The sequence below is a fragment of the Leuresthes tenuis genome, unplaced genomic scaffold, assembly GCF_036924035.1.
Source record: "Leuresthes tenuis unplaced genomic scaffold, fLeuTen1.0.hap1 SCAF_1, whole genome shotgun sequence".
Classification (NCBI taxonomy): Eukaryota; Metazoa; Chordata; class Actinopteri; order Atheriniformes; family Atherinopsidae; genus Leuresthes; species Leuresthes tenuis.
This window is the reverse complement of record NW_027325355.1, coordinates 40,147,781-40,175,773: the sequence shown is the minus strand read 5'-3', so window position 1 is coordinate 40,175,773 and position 27,993 is coordinate 40,147,781. Positions and strand designations below refer to the sequence as shown.

Sequence of the window (27,993 nt, the reverse complement as noted above, 5' to 3'; positions counted from 1 at the left end):
GGAAAGTATTCAGGTTTGGTTTAAAGAAGAAGGAGACAGAAAGCAGAGCTGTTCCTGAAGGTTCAGAACGTCCCAGAAGATCTGAAATGGAACTGTTTCAAGCTTTAAAAACTGTATAAACTGATCCATCTTTTAGGCAGACCAGGAAATACTCTGTTCCAAGTCATCAGTTCTGAGTAACTGAGTTGAGTCTAAATAGCTGTTTGCATCAGCTTCTGTTTTTAAATGTTCCGTTTACAGGTAAAAGGGAGATTTGGCTTCAAAGATGGAAGCTGCAGTTGTTACAAGATTCAGTGTTTTATTGTTTTTTTTAACATGTTTGCACTATTTAGCTCACTTCAACTGAGACCATTCAGTTCATGGAGGCTACAGTTAGTTTTTGCGCATGTCATGAATGGTGATATCAGAGAGGAATCACTGAGCTGCATTTTGTTCTCTTTTTGACCTCTCAGCTGCCCTTTGCCAGATTTTTTATTTTTTTGTGATGACTGCCTCTGGACTTATGTTTTTAATCAGTTTTAATTTAAAGTTTTCTATCCTTTCACCTGCCATCTTTGTCTACATTTGAGTACAATACTTGCTATTCCACATGACATGTTCATATTGACACATGAAATATATGTTTATATGGTTACGCTAATGTAAGATAAAAAGCCAAATTAAACTGCCGCTGCTGTGTCTGTCTGTTAATGTGAGTGCAGCAGGTCAGACCTGTGCTGAAAGCGATACACTAGTAGGTGCCAACAAGTCCATAAAGAGAAAAAGTAACTACTTATTCATTCATTACTTCATTCATAAAGCATCATACTAAGTAAGAAGTTACAGTGTAGTTGTTTGTTGTCTTTACAGATATTTCCTTATCAGTGAAACCATATGGTTCTCAAATATTTCAATCAGAATGTTTTAGTCCAAATATGCTTTAATATACACATTCAGATCTTTTTCTACATCATTAAAGATATGGATGCCTTTCAAAAAAAGTTGTTTAAACCAGAAACACTGCTACAACCGAGACAATGAAATTAAACGGGGTAAATACATATATATAATACATGTATTATATAACACCATAAGAAATATAAACCTATAGTATAAAGATATCTTACAACATATATTGTACACATACTTGTAAGGGTGAAACATGGTCATGCACATGTTTAAACTCTACTTCCCTCCATCATCATTTTACATATGTATCACCTCCAGTTTTAGTCCCAATTTAGTCTTCACAGTCATTCTGCTAAAATCTTATATGATAGTTGGTTCAGTAGATATAACTTTTGCTTTAGTGGAACCACACACCACAGGTTGCTGGTTTAGAGCTGGCAAAGAAATGCAGAGGAATTAAATTTCACCCCATATCCAAATCCAGGATAAAGGGGTTCAGTGAATGTGGTGTTGAAGGTGTGGAGGTGGATCAGTGTGTCATATGAGACTCTGTAGAAGGACAAGATCCCAGCAGTACAGTCCAAATACACTGCTACTCTGTTAGAGACAGAGGTGGAGGGAATGAGTGTCCCGCTGTTGTTGTGCCAGGCATTATATCCCCTGTCAGTGCAGGTCAGACACCAGGACTGATCATTCCCTCCAAACTTGGACCCATCGCTGTCTCCATTCCTCCCGATTCCTCTGTAACTCACTGCGACATAAACCTTCCCGACCCACTCCACCTCCCAGTAACAACGACCAGTCAGACCATTTTCACACAGGACCTGAGGCCAGTAATCAAATCTCTCTGGATGTTCAGGATATGGGTGCTCTTTCCGTAGATCTGTCACCTTCCTGTTGTTTTCAGATAGTTTGAGAAACTTGTGAGCTGTATTTGGGTCCAGTGTGAGTCGGCAGAAATCTGATGAGAGACCAACATGCAGGATAAACACTTTTTATTATTCAATCTTCCATTTATTAATGATTTAGTTGGTGTCTTTAACACAATTTCTATTGTTTCTAATGAAACAAATCAAAACAGACTTACACTTCCTCAAACTTGGCCTCAACCACTGCACTGTACCAGGGTCAGCCCTAAAAGGAATCAGACAGGTACTATGACAAACAGATTTATCCACAGCACAGTTACATAGTGATAAATCATGATATGTATATTTCTATCATATCATTAATGACGCAACATTGTGGTGTTTACGGTGTTTAAGTTTAACACTCCAGGTAATAATAGGTGAAATAATAAGTGTGATTTCTCATTTTAAGAATATGCAATGACTATCATTGTCCATCAGAGGGCAGCAGTAGTGTTACAGTGAGTCTACAGTGCCTGTTGGGAAGAGGCGCGAAACAGGAAACGAAACTAAACCAAAACAGCAGAAAGACAGCAAGCTTGCTCCAGAAGCAAGCAGAGCACGTGCACTCAAACAAAGGAAAATAAACATTTATGTAAGATGTTGTTTACCTTCAAAACCACCAGTGTCGGAATCTTCAAAACGGTCAATTCATAACAAAGTTGTGTATTTTGACTGTTTACACTAATTCTGTATATATCTGTTTGTTTGTGCTTGATGGTCAATGCAAAACTGTTGCTTGATGAATATTTGGTGGCTGGAAGCTGCCTAAGAGGCCTCTCACCACTCACCACTCAAGTGTATAGTTGTTCTTTACATCTTTCCTCCAAATTGTACAGATAAGTACCTAATTGGTGATATATTTAAGGTAGTTGTTAAGATACCAATTGCACATATAACTTGAATGACTGGTAAAGTTGGCATTACATGAGGAATAAACAGCAGCAAAACTATTGTACCAAAATACTGAAATATTAAAACCTTGTACACATATTTACTGACATACTGTACATGTAACAGAATAATGAGTGCTGACCTGAGAGTGTCCAGCCTCCACTGTGGATTCTTTAGTCCAGCTGATAGCAGCTTCACTCCTGAGTCTCCAGGATGGTTGTAGCTCAGGTCCAGCTCTCTCAGATGGGAGGGGTTGGAGGTAACAGCTTCAGCCAGAGAAGCACAGCCTTCCTCTGTGATCAGACAGCCTGACAGGCTGCAGACACCCAGAACAGGAACTACGTTGAAAATGAATATTTACCTGGATATATATTGTATGGGCTATGTTTCGTATAAACTGGGGTGGTCAAGCTAATAGAATTTCTAAAGACATGACTTTGTGTAGCGAATTGCTCTTTAAACTAAATGTTTAATGTATTTAAATTATGTTTAAGTAATATATATTTAAAACTAAAATATGTTCCAAGCAGTTTTTGAGTCTTTGAGTCTTACGCTTTTAGAGAGTTGCCTTGTGGATAAAGTTTTTTTAAAGTTGGTGTTGAGTGAAGGAAAACACAGCCATTAAACATTAAATGCAAGTTGCTTGCTAAAAGCCAGGTCCTAATGAAGGCATAAGTGGGAGTTGCAGTTTCTGGATATATTTAACAGAGTATTCAACATGACCCGGTAACTGCAAGAGTACCTTTAGTTTGCTGAAAGTTGACACATTATTGTTAGAGGAAATAAAGGCCTTAATTCAAGCCAGATCTATGCACAAGGTACACCTCTGACGATTTAAGATCCATCCATCCATCTATCCATTATCCTCCGCTTATCTGAGGTTGGGTAACTGAGGTAACAGATCAAGGTTGGATACCCACACATCTCTCTCCCCAGCAACATTCTCCAGGTCCTCCAGGGGGGTCTTGAGATGTTCCCATGTCAAAAATTATCCTCCGGTTAGATGTGCCCAAAAAACCTCCAAAGGGAGGTGACCAGGAGGCATCACAATTACGTGCCGAAGCCACGTCAGCTGTCTGCTTATGATGTGGTCTCATACTTGGAGGGACTAACTTACATCCTGGTCACTTCACAGTTGTGAACTGCTCCAGTTCGAAGTGTATAGCTTTGAAAAGCCAACAGAACCACATTATCTGTAAATAGCAGATATGCAACCCTGAGTTTCCCAAACCAATCTCCCTGACTGCACACCCTGTTCATGAACACCACAAATAATATCAGTGACAAGTGGAATCTCTAGCTGAATTCAAAATGTACCATCAAAAAGCTCTACATTTCGGTAAGGATGCAGACACAGCTCTTTCTTAACCCATATTCTTGCTGCAACACCCAGAGATTCCCCCAAGAGAGACAGAACAGATGTGGACTGGACGGTCAAACTCTCATGACCTTTTTTCGTGGCTCCACAAGGGTAAGCATTGGATCCATTGTTTCATGACTTGGACAAAAACCACACTGCTCCCCCTGATTTGAATATTGGCTGGACCTTCCAAGCAGTAAACTTTTCCCGGAAGGCAAAGATGAATGTGTTGACCCCCTGACAGTTGGATCACACTCTCTTGTCCCTCATATTTAATGATGGATACCACCACCCAGGTGGTGCTGCCACTCTACAGAAATTGTCCCAGACCTCCATGCGATGTTAAGGAGAGTCAGACAATGTCAAAACCTTTAGTATCTCATAGATTCTCATCCATCTGGAGTGCCCAACAGCTAGAAATCTTTTGAACTACCCTGGTAACCCCTGCCAATGTGGTAGACGTGTCTTCTCCTAAGTCCTTAGGCTCTGCTTCCTCAGTGGACAACATGGTGGACAGATTGAGGTGCCACTTACACTGCCTGATGATATCCTCAGTTTGGGTGAGCTGTTCTCCACCCAAGCCAAGCACAACCTGAAACAAGCCCAAATTTCCCTTCCCAACAGCTTCGTAAAACTTCTTTAAGACCAACTGCGCCAAGCTTTCACTTCAATTCACTGTGATGAGACCATATTTATGTTTATGCATTTAGCAGATGCTCTTATCCAAAGCGATAATTGGTAAGGGGATCTTGCCTGAGGACCCCTGCTAGAGGTAGTACCTTTGATGCAGGGGATTTGAACCCAGGTCTCCCACACGAAAAGTGGCAATCTTACCACTACACTATACACTGTCCACGTGGAGGGGACAGTGTCAGGTGTCTTAATTTCACGGTTGTACCCCTGAGTCCTTTTTCCAAGCAAAGCAATTCAGGTGGGCTGCTGTTCAGTCAATGTCTTTGAATGATTCTTTGTCTTTATGTTCTTTGGGACCTTAGCAGGGGCTAATGCTCCTGACAGCCCAACTCTAAGGATTGTGGGCATACTCAAAACCACTGCTCCACTTTAAGAATGTAACTCTGTGGGGGTAGTGTTTAAGATGAGAAAAAAATAACATTAAAGATGGTTACCTGAGAGTTTCCAGTTTACACTGTGAAGTTTGCAGTCCAACAGAAAGCTGCTTCACTCCCAAATCCTTTAGGTCATTGTTACTCAGGTCCAGCTCTCTGAGGTTAGAGGAATGAGAGCTGAGAACTGTGGACAGAGCTTTACAGCTTCCCTCTGAGAGGTTACAGCCACCGAGCCTGGAGAAACATGAGACGCATTGAAATGTACAGAATTATGCTGAGGACTGATCTTCTTCAAAAAAAGACAAAATTGTGATCATAATTTTTACAAAAGTTGCATACCAAATATTTCGTTCATATTTACTTACAGAGCTTTGTTGGAGGCTTTGACCACTGGCAGCAGCCTCAGAAGAGCCTCCTCTGAAGCAGAGTATTTCTTCAGGTCAAACACATCCAGATCTTTTCCTGATGACAGTAAGATGAAGACCAGAGCTGACCACTGAGCAGGAGACAGTTTATCTGTGGAGAGACTTCCTGAACTCAGGGACTGTTGGATCTCCTCCACTAGAGAACAATCATTCAGTTCATTCAGACAGTGGAACAGATTGATGCTTCTCTCTGCAGACAGACTCTCACTGATCTTCTTCTTGATGTAATCAACTGTTTCCTGATTGGTCTGTGAGCTACTTCCTATCTGTGTCAGCAGGCCTTGTAGGAGACTCTGATTGGTCTGCAGTGAAAGACCCAGGAGGAAGCGGAGGAACAAGTCCAGGTGTCCATTTGGACTCTGTAAGGCCTTGTTCACAGCACTCTGGTAGAAGAGAGTCTCTTTTTGTGTTCTAGACTTCTGAAATTTTGATTGTTCTCCCATCAGATTGATTCCAGAGTTGATGAAGGTCAGATGTACATGAACGGCAGCTAGAAACTCCTGAACACTCAGATGGATGAAGCAGAACACCTTCTCCTGGTACAGCCCTCTCTCCTCTATAAAGATCTGTGTGAACACTCCTGAGCACACTGAGGCTGCTGAGATATCGATGCCACACTCTGTCAGGTCTGATTCATAGAAGATCAGGTTTCCTTTCTGAAGCTGCTCAAAAGCCAGTTTTCCCAGAGACTCAATCATCTTCCTGCTCTCTGGACTCCAGTGTGGATCTGTCTCAGCTCCTCCATCATACTTGACCTTTTTCACTTTGGCCTGAACCACCAGGAAGTGGATGTACATCTCAGTCAGGGTCTTGGGCAGCTCTCCTCCCTCTCTGGTTTTCAACACATCCTCCAGAACTGTAGCAGTGATCCAGCAGAAGACTGGGATGTGGCACATGATGTGGAGGCTTTGTGATGTCTTGATGTGGGAAATTATTTTGGTTGCTAGCTTCTCATCTGTGAATCTCTTCCTGAAGTAATCATCTTTCTGCTCATCCCTGAACCCTCTGACCTCTGTCACCATGCCAACACAGTCAGGAGGGATATGATTGGCTGCTGCAGGTCGTGTGGTTATCCAGAGGCGAGCAGAGGGAAGCAGTTTCCCCCTGATGAGGTTTGTCAGCAGCACATCCACTGAGGTGGACTCTGTAGCATCAGTCAGGGGCTCCTTGTTGTGGAAGTCCAGAGGAAGTCGACACTCATCCAGACCGTCAAAGATGAACACAACCTTGAACTCTTCAAAGCTGCAGATTTCTTTGGTTTCAGTAAAGAAGTGATGAACAAGTTCCACCAAGCTGAACTTTTTCTCTTTCAGCACATTCAGCTCTCTGAAAGTGAATGGAAACATGAGCTGGATGTCCTGGTTGGCTTTGCCTTCAGCCCAGTCCAGAGTGAACTTCTGTGTTAAGACTGTTTTCCCAATGCCAGCCACTCCCTTTGTCATCACTGTTCTGATTGGTTCATCTCTTCCAGGTGGGAGTTTAAAGATGTCTTCTTGTCTGATGGTTGTTTCTGCTCTGTCTGCTTTCCTGGATGCTGTTACAATCTGTCTGACCTCATGTTCATCATTGACCTCTCCAGTCCCTCCCTCTGTGATGTAGAGCTCTGTGTAGATCTGATTCAGACGGGTTGGGTTTCCTGCTTTAGCAATCCCCTCAAAAACACACTGGAACTTCTTCTTCAGATTAGACTTGAGTGTATGTTGACACAAGGAAGGAGATTCTAATAGAAGAAACAGAATTGTTGAGTTTATTCTGTAAGAACTTCCACATAGATACTTAATTATGTGTTTACTTCTTGGCTTGGAAAGAGGACCAACTCCCATAACAATAGCTGAAATTTACATTTTAATACTGACAACAAAGACTATAAAATCCTAAAAAATTAGCCTGCAGTGACTCACGATTTGTGATTTCTAAACTCAATTTTGTAGAACCTGTAGTTGATGGATACATGGACTTGGATTGATTCTAGAGTACTTTGGTATCCAGAGGAGTTCATGGTGGACTCAATGACTGCAAGGTGCCCAGATCCTGTTGCTGCAGAACAAGCCCAAATCATCAGCCCTCCACCACCATGCTTGACAGTTGGTATGAGGTGTTTGTACTGATATGCTGTGTTTTGTTTTCTTCAAACGTGCTGCTGTGCATTCTGACCAAACATCTCCACTTTGGCCTGGTCTGTTCAAAGGACATTGTTCCAGAAGTCTTGTGGTGTGTCCAGATGCAGCTTTGTAAACCTAAGCTGTGCTGCCATGTTCTTTTTTTAGAGAGAAGAGGCTTTCTCCTTCCAAACAAGCCATACTTGTTCAGTCTTTTTCTAATTGTACTGTCATGAACTTTAACATTTAACATGCTAACCGAGGTCTGAGATGTTGACATTGGGGTGAACTTGCTGGAACGTCCACTCCTGGGAAGATTGACAGCTGTCTTGAATGTTTTCCACTTGTCAATTATCTTTCTGTCTGTAGAATGATGGACTCCGAATGGCTGTATAACCCTTCCCAGTGTCATGGTTCACCTCTCTGCTATATCATATCTGCGCTCTCTAATCAGCCTTATCCAGCCTACCTGGGCGTTGCCTAATTGCTTCCCTGTTTTCACCTGTTCATAGCTCTCCAGTCTCTGCTTCCCTGCCAGATTATCATCAGTCATGCGCCGAGCTGAAGTCCAGCATTCTGTCTATGCCGACCAGATGCCGACCAAGTTCATGTCCCTGGATTATTCTTCTTGCCTTGCTCACGATGGACTTCTCTTGCCTCTCTGCAAGTCTGGACATCGACCCGCGCTCTGTTTTTGGACCACCGACCCTCGTCAACCCCTTGTGTGAAGTACCTGAGATCTGCCTACCTTTTGACCATTGCTTACTTTTGACCTTGACCCTGGATTCTGGACTCTTTCTTTCTTCTCTTTCTTCTCCTTCCCTCAAGTTGTGGCTACAACCCCAAAGCTCTCTGCCCATCACTAATCATCGACCCTATCATCTGTTTTCTCTTGAACTACTCCTGTGTGTGGCTGAATTTCGGGGTCATCACTGTAACCTGTTACACCCAGATTGACAGGCAGCAACAGTTCCTTCTCTAACATCATTGTTCATGTCTGAGGGTGGTGTCAAAACAAATCTGAATGCTCCAGGCAGGCAAATTGCAGACATGTCTGGATCAATAGATACATTTTTTTGTTTTGTTTGTTTTACAATAATAATTTGCATAATTAAGTTATCTTATGACACAACACAGATTGCATACAGGAGGGAGGCTGAACTACTTCCAATATGTTTATGCATTTAGCAGATGCTTTTATCCAAAGCGACTTACAGATAAGCAGGTCTTGCCTAAGGACCCCTATCGAAGGTAATAACTTTCATGCAGGGGATTTGAACCCAGGTCTCCCACATGGAAGGTGGCAATCATACCACTACACTATGGTGCAACATGGTGCAATACCCACGAACTGACTCTAAACCCAAAGAAGACAATAAGTTATAGTGGGCCTCAGGAATCAGCCCAGTTACTTCTCACTCTTTATTGAAAACAAGTGGGTGGAGACGGTCTCAAGCTTTAACTTTCTGGGTCTGATTGTGACTTTAAATCTGTCCTGGGGCAAAAACATTGTCTCAGCTATAGGGAAGGCCCAGCAACGCCTGTTTATTCGAAGAAGCTCAAGAGATCTAAACTCCCCCAGAGACTCATGCTGAATTTCTATCACTGTGCAGTGGAAAGTGTGCTGATTATATGGACTGTTTGTGTGGTTTTGCAGCTGTACTAAGGCAACCAGCAGGCTCTACAGGGAGTAGTGAAACCATCAGGAAAATCACTGGGTCGAGCCTCAGAGTGAATGCCACTGCCTCCCCACCCCCATTGCCTGAGCTGAAGTGTACAACATCCTCAAGGATTGGTCACATCCAGCACACAACCTATTCCACCTACTGCCCTCTGGGAGAAGATACAGATCCATCCATACCAAAACCACCAGACTGGCCCATAGACACAGACAATTTTAAAAGAGAAACGTAAGTCATAATAAATGAGGAGGAAATTATATTCTGTTTTGGAGAACAATAAACATCTCCTCAACAGCATCCTGGCAGGACAGAGGTGCCAGGACTGAGTGGTTCACGGGGTCCTTTGTCCCCACAGCCATAAGACTTTTTAACAGTGACTGCTGACATGTTTTTCTCAAATTGATTTATTTATCATTAGTAGTAGTAGTGTTGTTCTAATATACAATCCATTGTGAATAATTTTTTAAAAAATCACGCTACTTGGGGATGAATAAAGTAATTTTCTATTCTAAATGGTTAGCTAATCAACAGCTGACAGTCAGTGGGGTTACATGAGTGCTATCGGAATAATGGCTAAATTATAATAAGACTGAGTTATTTTGTTCATGTAGACACCTTAATCTAACAAAAAATTTGATCGGATCGGTTACTCGCGACCGGATTAAGACCCCGAGATAACTAGAGCCAAACGTGCATGTAGATGGCAGAAGCACGTGGTGGATTGGATTGAGCGTTCCGCACATGCTCAATCGTCACTCGTAAGTCGAAGGAGACAATATTACTGTTGCCACCATCGGAGAGAAATAAACAACATGATGGAGAATGCGCCATTGTGCATCGAGTTTGTGCCACAACCATGCTCATCACAAATTAAATCAAGAGGGACATAGCTTCATCTTGCTCTTCGTTCGCCATCTTTCTCGAATACCTGAGTTTGTCATTGTTGGTGGTGGTGCAGACGTCAACTGGAAGTGGCTCTATTAGCGATAGTTGAAATGGATACAGCGCCACCTATCGTACCGGGGTATTGCATGCTTTGTGCCAGTGATTCGATTCATTCACCGCCACATATCCAAGAATAATTACCCTTGCTCAGATAAGGAGCATAACCCAACTATAGCTATAATCGAGTTAATCTCATCACGTAGACCCACTGAATGGGACAATGGGACAGATGCTCCCCATTTTGACAAACAAATCATTTGTAAGTTAATAATCAACGGGATTCCTGTCACTCTGAAAAAAAGAGAGCTCAGTTTTTTCTCTGGCTGGTTGTCATTATTGTCAAAGAATAAGGATTATAAGAATAAGTCCACCACCTCCTTTCCATTTATATGCAGACTGAGACATAAGACAGAGAACGTGAGAAGAGAAGGACGTCGGCTGGTAAGTTGAGCCAAGGGCTACAACAGCAGTTTGTGATACTGCTAATCGATAGATATTAAATTGGATTTAGTTAAGAAGAGGATACAAGATTTGAGGGAGGAAAGAGCAAATTGCTGTATAAGAGCCATATTAGCCTCATCCTAATCAATTTCTATTTTCAGTTATGATATTCAGCCATTAAATACTATAACGTACTATATTCAGAGCTATTTTCTTTTATACTACAAACATATTTGTTATATTTCCTTGCTGGATTCCAATGAAGAGGCTGAGATAGAACAGTAGCACATGCAATAGTTATACAAGTTTCTGGTACATAACGGTATTTTTGTAAAATGATAAACCAGTGGAAAAGCTATTTGGCATTCTTTTTTCCCCATAATAAATGCATTGTGTAGACATTGTAGTATTTTGTATGTCGGTATATACTGTATTTTGTAAGATTCCACTAGTCTCTCTTGATTGTTCCCCTGTATTCTGTATGAAATTAAAACTACAGAGCAAAACCATACTCTGGTTGAATCAGTTTGTAGTACAATAATTGTTGTAGTCAACATTCTTATGGAATTTATGGTAGCTTCCTCTATGCCCCATGCAGTTTTGATGGGTCTAAAATAAGATTTAAATAATTCTTGGTCAGAAGATGAGAAATTAATCAAGATGACGATTGGTTTTAACCCATTATCACCATAGCTTCATCATTGGTTGACAAGGACAGGTTTTTATCTTTGGACCTTAGAGATGTCCCTGAACATTACAGGCTTAAACATAACTTTACCCAGCAGGTTAAATCTTTAGAGAAATCCTCTTACTGCCCTGCAGACGGTCAGCCAGCTCCTCCTGCTTCATTCTCCTCAGGAAGTGAACTGTGATCTTTACTAAAGCCTCTCTGCTGCTCTTCTGCTCTTCATCCTCATCCTCCCTCTGACTCTCTAAGCATTCTGGGTAATCTGGACTCAGAACCCCCTGGATCTTCTTCAGCTCCTCCTTCACAAAAGTGAGCATGTTGTCCTCCAGCAGCTGGAACAGAATACTATATGAATGAGCCAATCAGACTGAAATCATGGAGCCAAACATCAGATCCATGTTGGACACACTGACAATCCACTGGTCTACAAAGTGCAGCATGGAGATGACTGTGAGCAGAATGGAAAAGTAGTTGTTGTACATGTACAGACCATAAATATGGAGTCCAGCTGTGTTTGATGCTGCTGGGCAGACTGACCACTGGGAACCTCTGAGCTCTGCTGGTCCACTCTGTGGAGGAATCATGAAGAATGAGCTCACATTCTGTCTGTCCACACAGAGAAAAACACATCAGTTTCAGTAGCATCACAGATACAGTTATGAAAACAAATGTTTGCAATAAGAAAATGTTTTACATTTTGAAATAAGCCTCATTGATGAAAGGCACATTAAAGATAAGACTCGTGTTTGCACAAGTTTCAATAGACAAGCCACAGCTGTCTCTGAAAGAACAAAGGAAGGAGGGAGACAGAGGAAACCAAAGAAGACAGTAATGCAGTGTATTAGTCCATTTATAGGTTTAGGAAGGGGAAAACGCTCATAAAAAACAACCTACTGACATTAAAACAGAAAGCTGTTGGGTTACTTTACTACCTCCAGTAAAGGAGACACTGAATGTATAAAGGGAAGAATGAAATTAGAAGTTTGCCAAGAAGTTTTTGGGTGAATTGTGTCAAAAACAGTTTAAGGTTAAGGAATTGGGTTGACAAGCAGTACAATGACACATTCATCTAAAAAACTGTTGAACGTGTCTTAAAAAATACTTCAATGTGTGGCAGTGGAAGAGTGGCAGAAACTACCAGCAGACAGGAAATGGAAGTATTTGTTATTTTTACCCTTTTTTTGTTTTGTATAATTAATTTGAGTTTTTGTTTTTATTTGATATATTTTTCAATTTTGTAATCATATGAATTCTATCCAATTTAATAATTGTGCACATCTGCTTTTCAGCATTTTCATAAACATTATAAATCAACACTCTAACAGCTCACCTGAGGTCTATATTAGCAGTGCAGAGTCCCTCCTTAAATATAAGCGGTTCAGCTTTTGACTGGTTGCTCTTGAAGGACACACAGCTGGGTCCAGGTTCAAAATCAGATTCTGGTTCCCAGAACCCTGGTCTCTGATCGATCCTGGTACACAGAAGAGGAAACATTTGAAGGGAATGCTTCCTGTATACAGCTGTGTTGTGGTTCCCTTCTGTATTTCACTGTTTTTTTCTTTCTTCTATGAAGGTTCCTCTGAGGGTTATGGGGATCGCAGAGCTCCCCAAATGATAACATACCTTCATACGTCTTTTTCTCTGGTTGCATATAAATCAGCTAGCTGATTGTTGACAAGACAAATCTGTGTCCTTATTCCTTTTCCCTTTTGGCTCAAACTCTGGGCTTCAATGTTAGTCCATTTTTTATATGGCTGACTTTTCTCAGATGTTTCCTAGATTTTTTCTTTTTTGTGACAGCAGCCACGGCTGCAACTCCAGGTTCCACTTAGTGTTTGTTTTCTTTTCCTGGTTTTCCATCTGCCAGCAGGAGGAAGGGATGATATGCAGCCCTGACACACCTTTCATGTATAAATACCTGGTCGTCTTTCCCATTCGTTGCCAGATAGTCTGCATTTTCTGTGTCTGAGCTCACCTGTGATTCTTCTGCCTATCTGCTTCCGTCCTCTCCGCAGGTTATGTTTGTGTGTGCAAGTCCTCACTACAGTGAGTTTTTTAAAATCTTATCTACTTTGCCCGTTTCTGTGTCTCAGCTCCACGCTCCAACAAATCGTGACAGCATGTGCTACCAGTTAACTGCCACTTTTCCTGATCAGACCCAAACACAACTGTGCTAACAACAGTAAACACAGATATGTAAGAAACTGCTTAACTTTGATCAGGCTACATCTGTTTGCTTTTGCAGAGTTTACTGTTTCCATCCAGTTGGGGTTGATAAGTTGATGTCAGTATACTTCACACATTCCCTGTCTAACGTGGCACATTATAAAAACAGATCACTCACACACACCTTTGAATTGGCTGTCAACAGAACAAAATGAGTTTTAAAACGCCAATCTTAACGAGGCCATAAAGTGTATAAATTGAAGTCCTAATGGCCACTGGATAGTGGCTCCAAAACATTTCTGGCACCCATCAAAAAAACATCGTCTTCTCTGGATATGCAAGTCAATCAATGTTATTTTCCCACAAGTTATTATATTGTAACTAGCGACATTAATTCCCGCCGATTGACATGGTGGTGGCCCCTCTGAGAATATTTTAAACTAAATATTAAGTTATAACACTCATTGGTCATTAAGGAAACACATACAATAATCTTTCAATAATCCCTCTCCAGGTCTATTCTCATTGTCCAAATATGCTAAACTTCTGGCTCAAGAGAGGCCAACATGGATTTTAGATGGACCAATTCAGAGTCTAGTATAATTATGTTGGATTCAAAACCTAAAACCATTAATCTTTGGATTAAACAGGAAATGTACATTAAATGTCAGTTGCTTCCCTTCCTAGTAGGCACACACCCAACTCCAACGGTTAAACCCCAAAGGATTGCTTGCACTCTCGATTCCTGCTGGACTTCCAAGAGAGAGGTCATACATACAGCTTCTCCTCACAAGCAGAGAGGTCAAGGCCTGCTCAGCAGCTTGCTTTCCAAATCCTTCAAGATTGGCAAGTCTGTCAGAATCCACGACCCCTCTCTTGTTCACTCTATCTCATAGCTGTAACAAGCCAAACCAAACCACAGTGCATGTATACCTGATATTCGAAGAGATTAAGAAATCTCCACCAGAACAACAGACAGTAACCAGTATCCTCGCACAAAAGGGATTTCAAACAAAAACTGGACCTTAACTGGATACAGGACACTGGGCATTAGCATTCCCAGTGGCACAGAAAGTAGGTTTTAGTGGTGTTGTGCTTAGCCATATGTTGCTACTGTGAACTGCATATGTGTCTACACAAGGAATCATAAATCTCCAGTCAACATGTGGACTACATGTCCACCATGATTGTAGTTTTCTTTGGTTAACACATGGTAACAGGCTGTGTCATCTTCTGACCTTACCGACCACATAGTCACAATCTTAAGACCTCACCAATGTCACAGTCTCAGCCGCCATTTCATTTCATAGTTCTTCCACCATCTCCCATGCAGACATATTATATACATACATGATATAACATATAATATTGTAGTTTGTATATTTTGTACCTTGTCTGAAAACATTGTAGACAATAGTGTTTATTGATTAAAGTAACAATGATTTTGTATTTGTGCTGACTGAGATATTTTTTAATTTCTTAAAGGGGAAGTTGTTTGTGGTCATTTGTATATGTAGTGTGAAAACTGCTGGTAGGGAAGGTCAGTGCTCTCATTCATAACTTCATGTCTGCTCTGTACGTGTCATATTTATCTCAGATTGAAATACAGACCTGTGAGACTGATACTGGGGCTTAGTCATTAGCTTCTGCCATTCCCAGGGCTGCCCCATAATTAATGAGTTTAATTAATAATTTTGTTGGATATTTATAACTGTCATTGGACACTTATCAATAATTGATAGTAACTAAGCTAGCTCTGGCTAAATCACCAACATTTATTTATTCATAAATCTCTTATTTTGATTGAGGTTGCACTTCAGTCTAGATTTTTCCATTCTGATTAAATTATTAAATCAAGCTCCAGAATTTTGCTTAATTACTCATGAGACATATTTCATTACGCTAAACAAAATGCTTGTTGAATAGTGAGGTCTTAATTATTAGCTCACCTTTCTTCTGGACGGCAGAGTTCTCTTTTAAACAGCAGAGGTTCAGCCCTGGACTGATCACTCTTGAAGGACAAACAGCTGGGTTCTGGTTGAGGTTTAGGATCAGGCTTTGGATCAGGTTCTTGTTTTAAGAGCTCTGGTATCTTGTAAATGCTGAAAGAGAATAGAAAAGGGCTTAATTATTTTACAGTAAAACACATAAAATCCAACTTGGAAAGTCATTTCAATAAAACGTTTTACATCAGCCTTCTGATCTAGTTTTGGGTTCTCTTCCCACACACATGTTGAGGTAACCAATATCAGTGATGAATTGATGAGATATAGTCTGATACAGGATGATTCTTTAGAAACATAAGCACATTTAATCAACACTATTTAATACTATTAATGTATGTTACTGTATAATGTATGTTACTGCTCATAATAAAGCAAAATTAGATCGACTTACCTGTTGCTTGAAGCAAGATTTCTTTGCAGTCCAACTTGGAGACTCATTATGGCTCTTCGGGTGGGGGGGTGGGGGGTGGAGTAGTATTATATATTAGAAAAGTACAAGCTACACAGTTTACAAAAAACAATACTTCTTATTCATAATTACTTGTCAGATGGTGGTATCTGGTGTTTCAGTGGTAAATAGGTAAAAATGGTTTAAATAAATAGACATATATATATATATATATACTGTATTAATATATTTAACAGCTCATCTCTTCAAGTTTTCTGACTTTTTTTTTAGCCTTAATCAAATTGATATTTCCATAAGATTTGTTTGAATTTGCCTGATAGGTGAGCAGAAACTCTGACCTTTTGAACAGTGTGAAACCATTGTAATAAAAAATCATTTGTAATGTTTGTGATGTATTTGTCTTCATTTGAAGGTTTTCTTTCTTGTTTTAGGTTGTAAAAAAGAAATGAACGCTGTTGCTGTATATCCAGGTAGGTCACATGAATTCAGTTTGTCATTAATCAGAAGTTTTTTTGTATATGGCTGGAAATATAATTTTTTTTGTTTGGGTTTTTCCCTCTTTTTTTGTTAAATCACAGAGGGACCTGATAGATGCTGGAATATTTTAAAGCTACGGGTTAGGGTTCAGGTAAGGGTTGGTGTGTCACGTGTTACATATTTTTATCTTTACTAACGTCAGATTTGAACATGTGATGTGATTAATCTCTCCGTGTATCAGTTGAGCGTGACACGTGGGTGTGTTGAAGTAAACACTGAAACTGAGAGTAGGCAGCAGTCGGTCTGTGGGATTTCATCATCCTGGGATTTCACAGAGGAAACAGAGACGCCTACTTTTACAAGAAAACACGTTCACCCTTCTCATGAGTGTGGGAATGAGTCACAGGCAGGCGGGCAGATTTTCCACCCACTTCAGTGAGAATAGAGCTGATTAATATGTCATCACTGTGAGCATAAACAATCTCTACACTTCATGGATTCATACTCGGTGAAGAATCGAAATAGTTGAACTTTAGAAAACAAGTTACAGATGGTCCGAATAATATTTCCAGTCTTGAAATATCATAATTGAATACTCCTCAAGCTGTTTAAATGTCAGACAGACCAAAAAATGAGAAAACATTTTCCACATTGGCATTTATTCATATTTTGAGCAGCACTTAATCAAAGTGAAGGCTCAAATTTTTAATTCTCTGTTGCCACGATGGATCATTGTAAGCTATCTTGTGTTTATTTCTTTCTGTTTGGTTTGTAGGGTTTAAATCTAAAAAACAAGATTCAAACTTTCTGTTAGAATAACTGAAAAAACACAAACCGTATAAAGCTGACACAAACAGTCGTGTTACTTTAAGTATCAAATAAACCAAACTTACGGTCTCTCCAGTCAGCCGACAGTGTTGAATTCTGACAAACAAAAGCTTCTTCCTGCCAGAGCTCCACCTACCAGTTAATCTCACTGATGACTTCCTTCCTGGTTGATTCTCAGTGGCTTGTAGCTAAATTTAGGAAAACTATCAGTAGAAAAGGGAAGCCTGACAGTGAGTAAGCCTGACACCACAGCAAGAGTCAATCATCATGATGACATCACAGATCATATTGCAGATATAAAAGACTGATATTAGTTCATATTAATAAGTAAAAGTTGTTATGATGTGATGTTCGTTCTTTATAGGATCTTACATTTTGGAAAATAGGCAGGATATTTCAGGAAATCCTTTGTATAAACTGTCAGTTACTCATCTAAAACAGATTAACACACTATTGTAGGTGTTTTAGACTTGGTTGTAATCATCAGAAACCATTACAGAGAGCTCACCACTATTTCCTGAACATACAGAAACCTGACATGCCTTCACCTGCCAGTGTTGACACACCTTTAAGTTTTTGTGGGAAATCGGTTGCAGGGAGTAAAGACTGAGGATTTAAATGTAACAAACAACCACCCAGTTTATTCCATAATGCCCATCGGTATCTTTCCTCAGCTTACAGATGTTTACGAGCTGCTTTTTTACAATTGAAATGGCAAATCATATAAAATATTCATTAAGTGGGTTAAATAAACAACTTTAAATAATCCTTTCAATTGCTATATCTACATGATACCACATTCCTTCCAAAGAGGCTTTCTGCCTTTTGCGATAGTAAAACCAGTGCCCACACACTGCCAGATTTCCAGAAAAGAATTGTATACATTTTCTCAAATTAAGGCTAATCTGTTCATTTGCAGTGACCGTATAGTAAGAAGATGAGGGAATCTGACCTCCAAATCATAGCTGTCCCTGGGTACACATAAAGAAATTTACAAATACTTCTTCAGTAAATTAATCAAGATTTTGGTCATTTTAGTAAAGATTCTCGTTATTACCCGTTATGTGCTCTCCTGTAATGGTTCTCATAATACATTGCCTAGTAATCAAAGTTTCAGGTATAAAGAAAAGGTGACACAAGTGATCTTGGTTAGTTTCACAGAGGTGGCTGTAGTTCATTCTGATTAACTAATAAATTCGACCAGACTTGTGCTTCATGTATTAGGATCGGATCTTAACTGAAGATAACAGAAGAAGACTTGATAAGGCATATTTCCTCCTTAGCTGATCAAAAGTCCATTCTGATAACAGTTCTCCTGATGCTGGCTACCTATTAGTGACACAAAGTTTCCAGAAGCTTGTTGTTAAGAGTCATTGCTGTAAGTTATTGTCTACAAGCCTTTTTCCAGAGACAACTTCAGTATTTTACCCTTTTTAAATATTTTTATTAAGTTTACTATTCTTTTTCAAGGGAAAAAAACAAAAGATGATAAGAACTCAGAACAGAGGTAAGAACCAGTTCTAACTGACCTTTCCGCTTCAGGAGTAGATGGTCAAATATTCCAGAGGATAGCACCCCATAATGATCCTGTGCCAGTTTCCTTTTGTGGGCGGCTTATCACTTATCCATGATAGGAAGATATTCTTTCTACCTGATATGCAAGGGTGTCATAAAGTCTGTAGAACCAGGGCCAACAAGTAAATGTTGATATCGATGTCCAAATGGAAAAGACACAGCATTAAGATGCAAAGTCACACCAAATGTTTCTCTGCATTTTGCAAAATATCCATCCAATATGCTCATAAAGAGCGTTGTAAGAGGTTTAATAGGAACTCAATGCATTTATATATGTTGACTAATTACTCTATTTGCAGAAAAATGTTTAATAAAAAATGATTGAACTAATTATCTAACTGATCTAATTAATCCAGCTCAGAGTGGTTTCATTGTGCAACAATCATCTGCCAACAACTCATGGAGGCTTTATTGTTACATATTTAGATAAATCAGTCCAGCACATTAAAATGGACACCAAGAGGCATGAAATACCCTGGAAAGGTTATGGATGACAACCTGTTTTTTTATGTAAGTTTATTTTATCATCCTTAACAAATAAAATACCACTGAGAGAAGCACTCTGTGATCAGACAGCCTGACAGACTGCAGACACACAAAACAACACACATGAAGACATTGAGAGACTGGCTCTGAAATTAAAACTGAACATTGGATCAGTGTTTAAGGTCTGAGTTTATGAGTACACAACTCAGTTTGTGACTAATTTCATATTTTCATTTTCAACAGCCGTTACAGGGATTTCCTCTGACAGCTCTCTGCCTCCTTTAAGGAGATGTTCTTCAACTCTAAACCTAAATACTGCTCAAGAGATAATAATAATAATAATAATAATAATAATAATAATAATAATAATAATAATAATAATAATAATAATAATAATAATAATAATAATAATCATCCAAGTTTCAGATATTTAAAAGGGAAAAAACTAAATTTAACACTAAATGCTGGTGTGAGCAAGATAAGTTCTGCATTTGTACACATGAACATTAGATTACTCATTGTGTAGGGTTGACTTTTGTAACCTGAGTTGTAATAAATTACATCCTCCACTCAATCTATAGCTGCTTAATATTGTGTCTTCTGAGCTTAGTTTAGCATATTTACAAAACAAATGTAATGAAGTTTTAAAAATGCAGCGAAAGAGATGGGAATAAATGGAGATCTGACACATTACAAACTACAGGACAATTAAGATTAGCTGTTGTTTGCATGAAGATAAAACAGATTTTAAAGGTGTTGCATCTAACATTCAGAAACACTTGGTGTTTTGGAAAACACTAATAGGGAACGTGAGCTGGGTTTAGACCGTCGTGAGACAGGTTAGTTTTACCCTACTGATGATATGTTGTTGCAATAGTAATCTTTTCTGACCAAAAGAAAAGCTAATATGAATGTATTTACTTGAAGAACTTCACCAGCTCAAAAGGCACTTTCTCTCGTGAATGGGTGACTGGTCTTATCTCGCTCTGTGCTAGAGGCCTTTTAGGCCAAAGGATGTGAGCTCTTAGGATGATTGTGACCTGGATGACTGAGAATCTTCATCAACATGCTGTGTGTAATGATGTTAACCGTAAAGATGTGAAGCTCAGACAGGAGATCTACTTGTTGTATAAAGACAATGTGTGTGTCTTATATGGTGGTGGAAGCCTGGCTCAAATACAGAAATAACTTCTTTGTATGTTACTGATTTAAATGTGTCCTCTCAAGAGCTGTAAAGTACAGTCAGTAATACTGAGCGGGACTCTGCATTGATGGCAAATACTACATGAAGTCAGTTCAATGAACACAGAAGCGTTCAACTATAGAAGGAGGTGAAACTCTTCCGGTGGTCCCTGTTGAATCCTGACTTACTGGATGGTTTCCAGCCATGAAAAAGCACCGTCAGCAGAAGACGAGCAGAAAGGACAGAGTGGACCTGATGCTGGAGATGGACTGAACACTAGAGAGACTAGGACAAAGATGGTTGGAGAGAAGACACAGAGGAGTGAAGGTCAGCTGTTGAAAGTAAAGCACCTCCAAATCTGCTGTCTGATGCTGATATCAGTGAAAATGGGCTTCTTCTTCTACTGTTCAGTAATTTCAGTGATACATCCCTCAGGTTCAGTCTTGGTTGGTTTGGTCAACACCTTTACTTTCTCTCACAGCCTGTTGTGTTTTTCACTGACTGATTTCATTTGAGTTATGAAGTCAAAACAGGAAACTATGAAAAGATGTGAAAAACATCTGGATTGGACTGATGTGTGTGTGTCCCGTTACTTTCGAAAGCCTAAACTTATAAATCTCCATATGGTGACAATGTGTTCTGATTGTGTTGTATGAGTTTTATCAACTCTGAGATGTCAAACAGAAGCTGTGAACATTACAAGTGTCACTGCTGCCATTCCTCCTGAACCACTTCCGCTTGACTGGCATCAGGAGCCAGTAGGAACTTTGTCCGTCTCTGTCGTTACAAATAATGACCAATGGGAGAGCAGCCCCGCCCCCTCACTGTCTGCCTCTGCCGGGGTGAAGCGCATAGTGTTGGGAAGTTCGACTCTTTTGACTGAATCGGATCTTTTACTCTCGAACAGTAAACTGAACGAATCTTTGAACGAGTAATTTCGTTCATTTTTCCAGCAGGTGGCGATGTAGTCCTACTGTGGGCGTTGCACAAAACGGCCACAGTTCTAAACACTTAACACTGAAGGCAACAGAGTTTGCTTCAGCTGAGCTGACAAATTCAATACACAAAATACAAACAATTCAAACCATGCATCCAGGGTATGCCAGAGGGACTTCTTGAAGTCAGTGCTTCCCTATCATGCCAGTGAATGCTGTGACCGGTATTAATGTTTTTGTTTGTTTTGCTTTATGACTAAATACTTTGTGGTCATGCTCTATCTACCTTGCCCATGTTAAAAGATACAATTACTACAGCCGTATGGCCTTCTGTTGCAATTATACTGTGACCATTCCTGACACCAAAAGACGTTTTGCTTTTTAGAAGAAGATAGAACATAGAATATCTTTATTGTCACTGTAACAAGAACAATGACAAACAGTTTGGCACTTCTCTGTAGAAGTGTGGTAAATTAAAAGTAAAAATAAGAGCAAAGAACAAATATACAAGTATATACTGTGAGGTAGAGTCAGGAATCAATACTTCTGCTGGAGTCTGTGTGTGTAAATGTCTCTGAGGGGAGGTAGTGTGGTCCCAATCACCAGCTCTGCTACTTTACCTCAATATTAAAGATTTGATTGTTGTATATAAATATTATAGGTTTTAAAAAACATTTAATGTTACTTATCAATTTGTCAGCACGGAAAGAAGTTAAAGATCCACATAAGGCAATTGAGCTGTTCCTCAAACAACTAAAGCCAAGAGGGGAGCACCAGAGGACACTTCTACTCACTCTGGATGCAACGGACACTGATGAGGAGCAAGATACGTCACTCATTTCATTTTACAAGCACAAGCGTGACAACATCCAGTGGGCAGCTCCTTTCCGCTGTCGCATTCAAGGTGGTACTTCAACATTCAGGTTGACCACCATTGAAAACTGATGTTTGATTGACCAGTTTCAATTCTTTGTGTAGGAGATGCTGCAGTCGGGAGACAAGACACATCATCTCATCTGCCATCACCAAACTGAAAAAAGGATTTAAAATTAACTTTGTTAAGTACATTATTGTCCATTATTATCCATTATTTTCACTGGTTGTAAAGATAGCTGTGGTTCGAAATAACACAAAGTAGCTTTTAATACGATTACAAGAAATAAATCATAAAACTCTACATTTGAAGTATTTGAAGTAATTAAGGACTGATTGACATGTATTTTCTTTTTTCATATTCTAGGAAATGCTGCTGTGACTGCGATGTTTGAAAGGGACACTTATCACCTTGTAGCAACCACATCAGCAGTGCTTGTTGAGAGTGAGCTTTTTGTCATGGCTGGTCGGCTTATTGGCCACTCAGTAATTAATGGAGGCCCAGCATTTTCAGGGCTCAGCTTGGCAGTGATACATGCCTTGGCAAGTGGTTCTAAGGAATTAGCCACAACATACATTTCCTTAGAGGACTGCCCAGATATTGATCTCTGGGAGACCATTGGTCTTGTCACAGTTTTGTAAATGTCACATAAGTCACAAATATTGATTCCAGCTATTTTTGTTATATTGCAAAAATAATTATGTCTGTCAGCTCCTGAAAGAAGAAATGAATGAGGAAGAGTCTTCAAGATTGTCCAGTCTTTGTATGACTGTGACTTGGTGATATTTCCCTGTACCCACCAAGGACACAAATAAACTTCTCCTCTTACAGCAGCTCCACGTTCATGCTGTAATACATATTTTCACATCTTTGTTTTTTATGTTTTCTGGAACTTATTTCAGTTTTTGTCAGCTAGCTTAAGTAACAAATGTCCTAGTGTTCGTGAGAAATAAATGATGTTTTCTGAAAGCTTATGAAGAATACATTAATGAAGTTACAATTTACAGGCCCTTAGTCGACTTTGTTTGCAAATAAAACACCTGAAAAAGGGACTAAAAGAAACGGGTATCTGGCCACTGATTACCTCCAGAACAGATGTGGTGCCACTCCTTTTCCCCAGAGAAAGTGAAGGGGAAATCACACCCCAGGTGCACTTACAAAATGTTAACATTACAGCGATGTATCTAATAGCGTGTTTTTATTCTAAAGAACAATTTTGTATATACCTATTTATAACAATTCTACAACTATTACAGATGGTCCTGCAGTCAATCATTTGGCCTCAGGTGAGGCAAACTGATGAGAGTGACGACAGCGATGACGTGGAATGAGAAACTATGCAGATGGCAGGGTTCTTCCACCAGTTTGTCAAAGAAGGTAAAATCATGTCTCCATGGAAATTATTTTTCTCTTTGCTCTTCTAAGATCGACAAGGTGTAAAATATTGTACATACCAGCATAATTTGCGAAATTGCTTTTCAGCTAATCATATATTACACAACTGCACAGGCTGGCTGAAACATCAAATCTACTCTCAGCTAAATTAGGTTAAGTAATAGTGTTCATGTATTACAATGCAATGCTTGCTGAAAAAACTGAATACTGGCATTCAAAGCCGTTGTCATCTACCTCAACATTTTCGTAGTCCAGCCAGGACTCAATAAACATGAAAAAGTGTCTGGTGTACTCACAAAAGCTGCCAAAAGCTTCAGATTCAACTGTATTTGTGTCTGACCAATCTCTGTGAAATACACAAAAAGCCCATTTCACAGGGACCAAAGGATCTAATATCTCAGAACCATTATACCTCCTATATAAACCAGGACAAGCCTGATGTTCTTTGTCTAGGCATTGACTGTAAGTTAAATAATGTACATAAGATATTTTGACACAATTTTAATTGGTTTATACACACATACTTCTTGAAATATAAATATTTTATACATTTATTTAACACACCAATGAAAAATACAAACAACCTTGACAGCTTTTCAACATCAGCAAATGGATACACATTTGATCAACATAAAAACAAAAATTCTTACACCTATGTTGTGTAGGTGCCATATGATTGATATAAATCATAGTATATTTCAGTTCATTATAGAGAATGTATTTGGATTTCATGGCAGTTTAATAATTTAATAATACAAATTATCATTTGTACATAAACTCTCATAATTTCAGTGAAGCAGATGACAGTAAGCACCTGTATCTTTAAGAAGGTGGCGGTTCAAGGCATCGTGATTAGGAACTGGGCTGTGTGGATCACGGGAGAGTGACAGGAGCACACGGTTTTTCTGACCGTGTTGATAATTTAGTTGATATCGTGCTAGAAAACGTAGAAGACGTGTTTTGAAGTGTGTATATATAATTGGTTACAGTGTCCGTGGAAAACTTGTGCTTTTTATTTTTTGTACTTTGGCGAATAAATCTGTAAAATCAATCATCGTGGAGGACACACTTCTTTCATGGTTTCGCTTTGGACAACACGCGTCAGCCATAAACTCCGGCAGAAACCAATAGGTTTGTTGGAAAACTTACATGTTGTGTAGATACAGGCAAGTATTTTTCAGATCCGGTCATTTTAACCATCTTAGTTGGGTTTGTGAACCATTCCTAAAGGAAAAATCATAATTTATTTGAAAACACAAAATTTCTTTATTCATACTTTTCCTAGCATCTTCAGACAATCTGCACCAGTTAACTAAGGCACTTTTGACATATATTTTTCACCACATTGTCTGACATCGTTTTGTGAAAAATGTGTATTCATAGAGGTTGCTTTACAAAATACTTTTGAGTCAAAAAGGTTTCTCAACCACCCATTTAACTGTTTGGCTTTAGAAAATTAAACTAAATAATAAATTAGGGGCCATCTTAAAAAATACTTCATCTGGTGCATAATAAAGTTAATTTAGGAAACATTTTTGTCACCTTGTTCTTTCTACACTACAAACTATTAATTTAATTAACTCTATTAACTCATTAATGCCTCTATTAATGTCTTATATTTGACATCAAAAATTTTTTTCGCTCTAGCAGTGTTCAAACTATGGATATGTTTGTGATTGACTTATTTTAACAAATGGTCATCAAATAGCTTTGTGATTAAAGACATTATGCTGGCATCTAACTTGTCATAAGTAATGTTTCCAAATACTGCACTGTATGCAAGTAAATGTTCATGCCACTAGACTCTGAAAGATGTAGAGGGGCAATGTGTTCCCACAGTAGCTCCATCTGATAATCTGTAAGTGGGGTGTCTAACTCTGCTACTAGTACTACAGTGAATATAATGCTTCAGGTTCAGCTAGTAATAGAACCTTTTCTAATATAGTGAGCTGCTTGTAATTACTTCAGTGTTGGAAGACACATTCTGTGGTGGTGGAAAAGATGTTCTCTGTTTCAGAAGGGAAATATTGTTGGTCTGCACCAAGCAAAAAAAGAAAAAAGGGAGATTGAGATTGCTGAGAATACAAATATTTATTAAGAAATGTTCAACGTTCAACATGGAAGGATGGCGGTGAAGGAAGAAAGAAGGAAGAAACTTTGTGGACAGTAAATCTTGAAAGCTTTTGATTAGATATTAGTTAAGCATTTGATATACAAAATATACAGCAGAACTCACAACAATGTTTTTCCACAAACTCAATGTGAACAGAACTTCAGATATTGGGACTGAACTAACCTTTGATTAGTTTATCAGTCAGGCTAGTAGAAAAAGCCCTGTTGAATTGGCTAGCAGGTTTAGAGATTAGAATCTGGACGGCAGACAAGCCCGACTTGCTCGTTGGCATCATAAAAATAGATTAGCCTGGTGATAAATTTGGAGATATCTTTCATGGATCGAGGAAATGTCGTCTCAAACTGTACTAACGTGTGACCCCAAGTACAAGAATTTATGAAAAGAGTCTCAAAACTGTGGGATCAAATTAGGGTCAGAAAGATTTTGAACTTGCAAAAACAATTTGTGCATGTGTAACAAAGTTTTTTTTAACCTGTAAAAAAATTGTGCATGTGTAACAAAGTTTTTTTTAACCTGTAAAAAAAAATGTGCATGTGTAACAAAGTTTTGAACTTTTAAAAATAGTTTGTGTATGTGTAAAACATATTTGTATCTGTGGGAATATTTTGTTGATGTGTAAAACTAAATATCATGAACACACAAATGTCCCACCTTCAAGGGTGACCCTGAAATTACAAGTTTACAAAACTCAAGTTACAAGTACGGATTTTGACCCGGTTTTGTCACACTGAGTGACTAGCCAATCAGCACGTTGCTTACTGACCTGCCAATTAACCAGGTGCCCACCCACGGGCAAACCAATCATCCAATCAAGGAGCAACAATTTCTGCCGGCCGGGATCTGAGCCCCAACTACATGCGGTGGGCACAAGTCGGTACTGATTTAGGAAAAAAAGAGGATGGAGTCAAACGCCTGTGCTCAGGTAAGTTAATTGAAGGTATCGGCAATTTCACCATATAGTAAAATAAAAAGATTTTCAATGTCGTCATAAAAGTGGTCATTTAGGTCTAACATGTGAAATAACGGCTCTTCTGACAAAAACTGTAATTTAATGCTTGGGCGTGACAGTAGCCGTGCGAGAGGGGCGCTCGTCCTTGTCACTGTGTGAGCCGACTTTATGTATGTGCGCGCGCTTGCGCGTGTGGCTTCGTTGTTCCACTGACATAACTGCTGACTTCCAACCAGATAATGCTAAATCTCCCAGTTCATAATCAGGGCTTTCCTTGTAGCCGACTACTTTAATAATGATTTTTACAGCCTATAGGCTATACATTTTATTATTCGATAAAATAGAATTAAATGTTTTTTACTAACAGACTGACAATGTCAAACTAAACCGCACTCATTAAAGTTGTGATTCGCTCTGCTTGTACTGATAATAACCACAAATTACTCTGATCACCGCCAATTTCACTGCACAGAACTGAGAGAAACTCATCCGCGGCCCGACATGCGGAGTGGACCATCACTGGTCACTCTGGGCTGTCTGCTGAAATACCTTCATATAAAAAAAATACATACAAGGACAAATAACTTCAAACGCAAATTTTGAATGTTGGCATTAGAACAGTGTTAACTGTGCATGGAAGGTGGAGTGTGTGACTTATTCTACAATGTCTTTCAGTATAATTTTATGTTATCTTAAGTCCTCTTTGTGTTCCAGCCTCCAGCCACCAATTCAGATGCAGCCACCACGGCAACAGCCAGCAGCTTCCAACACTGGAAGAGAAATGCAAAGGTATGACAGTCATATGTACAGATTATCCATCGCTTGTTACAGTTAGTAATGTTTATACACATGCTTCATACCCTATGATGACATCACTGTGAATAGCTTAATAGAAATGAAAACACAGTTTATCTTCCTATTATAATTTTTGACCACATAGGATCATTTTCATATGTTACAGTGATTCTAGTATTTAATGCAGTTTATTTCATTTCTTTAATAGATCATTTCCAGCATTGTTCCAAATGAGGAGGGGCAGAGGAAAGAGGCCTTGGCCAAGTATGGCAATTCCAGTTGGCAAACAGCTGGAATTTAATTTCTGTCTGTACCAGAAACAACAGACGGAACTCCAAAAGATGATTCTGGCTCCTAAGGGCAGGACTTGGGAAACGCATCATA

At 39.3% G+C, this 27,993-nt stretch overlaps 3 protein-coding genes across 7 annotated transcripts in view; 1 reads left to right on the top strand and 2 right to left on the bottom strand.

The window, feature by feature from the left end:
- The window catches only part of LOC140290166 (protein NLRC3-like), a 362,014-nt gene that overhangs the window by 69,169 nt on the left and 264,852 nt on the right, over positions 1 to 27,993 (top strand). The window lies entirely within an intron of this gene.
- The window catches only part of LOC140290202 (NLR family CARD domain-containing protein 3-like), a 556,114-nt gene that overhangs the window by 288,379 nt on the left and 239,742 nt on the right, over positions 1 to 27,993 (bottom strand). The window lies entirely within an intron of this gene.
- LOC140290259 (NLR family CARD domain-containing protein 3-like) lies at positions 1,169 to 17,385 on the bottom strand. Its single transcript, XM_072379336.1, has 11 exons — positions 17,349 to 17,385; positions 15,961 to 16,014; positions 15,513 to 15,665; positions 12,728 to 12,868; positions 11,888 to 11,966; positions 11,522 to 11,729; positions 5,483 to 7,262; positions 5,178 to 5,351; positions 2,833 to 3,006; positions 1,976 to 2,022; positions 1,169 to 1,849 (listed from the first exon to the last, which is right to left on the bottom strand). The coding sequence occupies exons 2-11, from the start codon at positions 16,005 to 16,007 to the stop codon at positions 1,317 to 1,319; spliced, it is 3,336 nt and encodes a 1,111-aa protein (XP_072235437.1). The 5' UTR covers positions 16,008 to 16,014; positions 17,349 to 17,385; the 3' UTR covers positions 1,169 to 1,316.

Bases quoted from the DNA above. Each gene is read 5' to 3' on its own strand.
- LOC140290259 (XM_072379336.1), bottom strand. From the start codon at position 16,007: ATGAGTCTCCAAGTTGGACTGCAAAGAAATCTTGCTTCAAGCAACAG. The intron at 11,967-12,727 runs GTGAGCTGTTAG...ATTCCTCCACAG, and splicing joins ACTGCTAATATAGACCTCAG to AGTGGACCAGCAGAGCTCAG. The intron at 3,007-5,177 runs GTAACCATCTTT...GGGTGTCTGCAG, and splicing joins TGTAAACTGGAAACTCTCAG to CCTGTCAGGCTGTCTGATCA.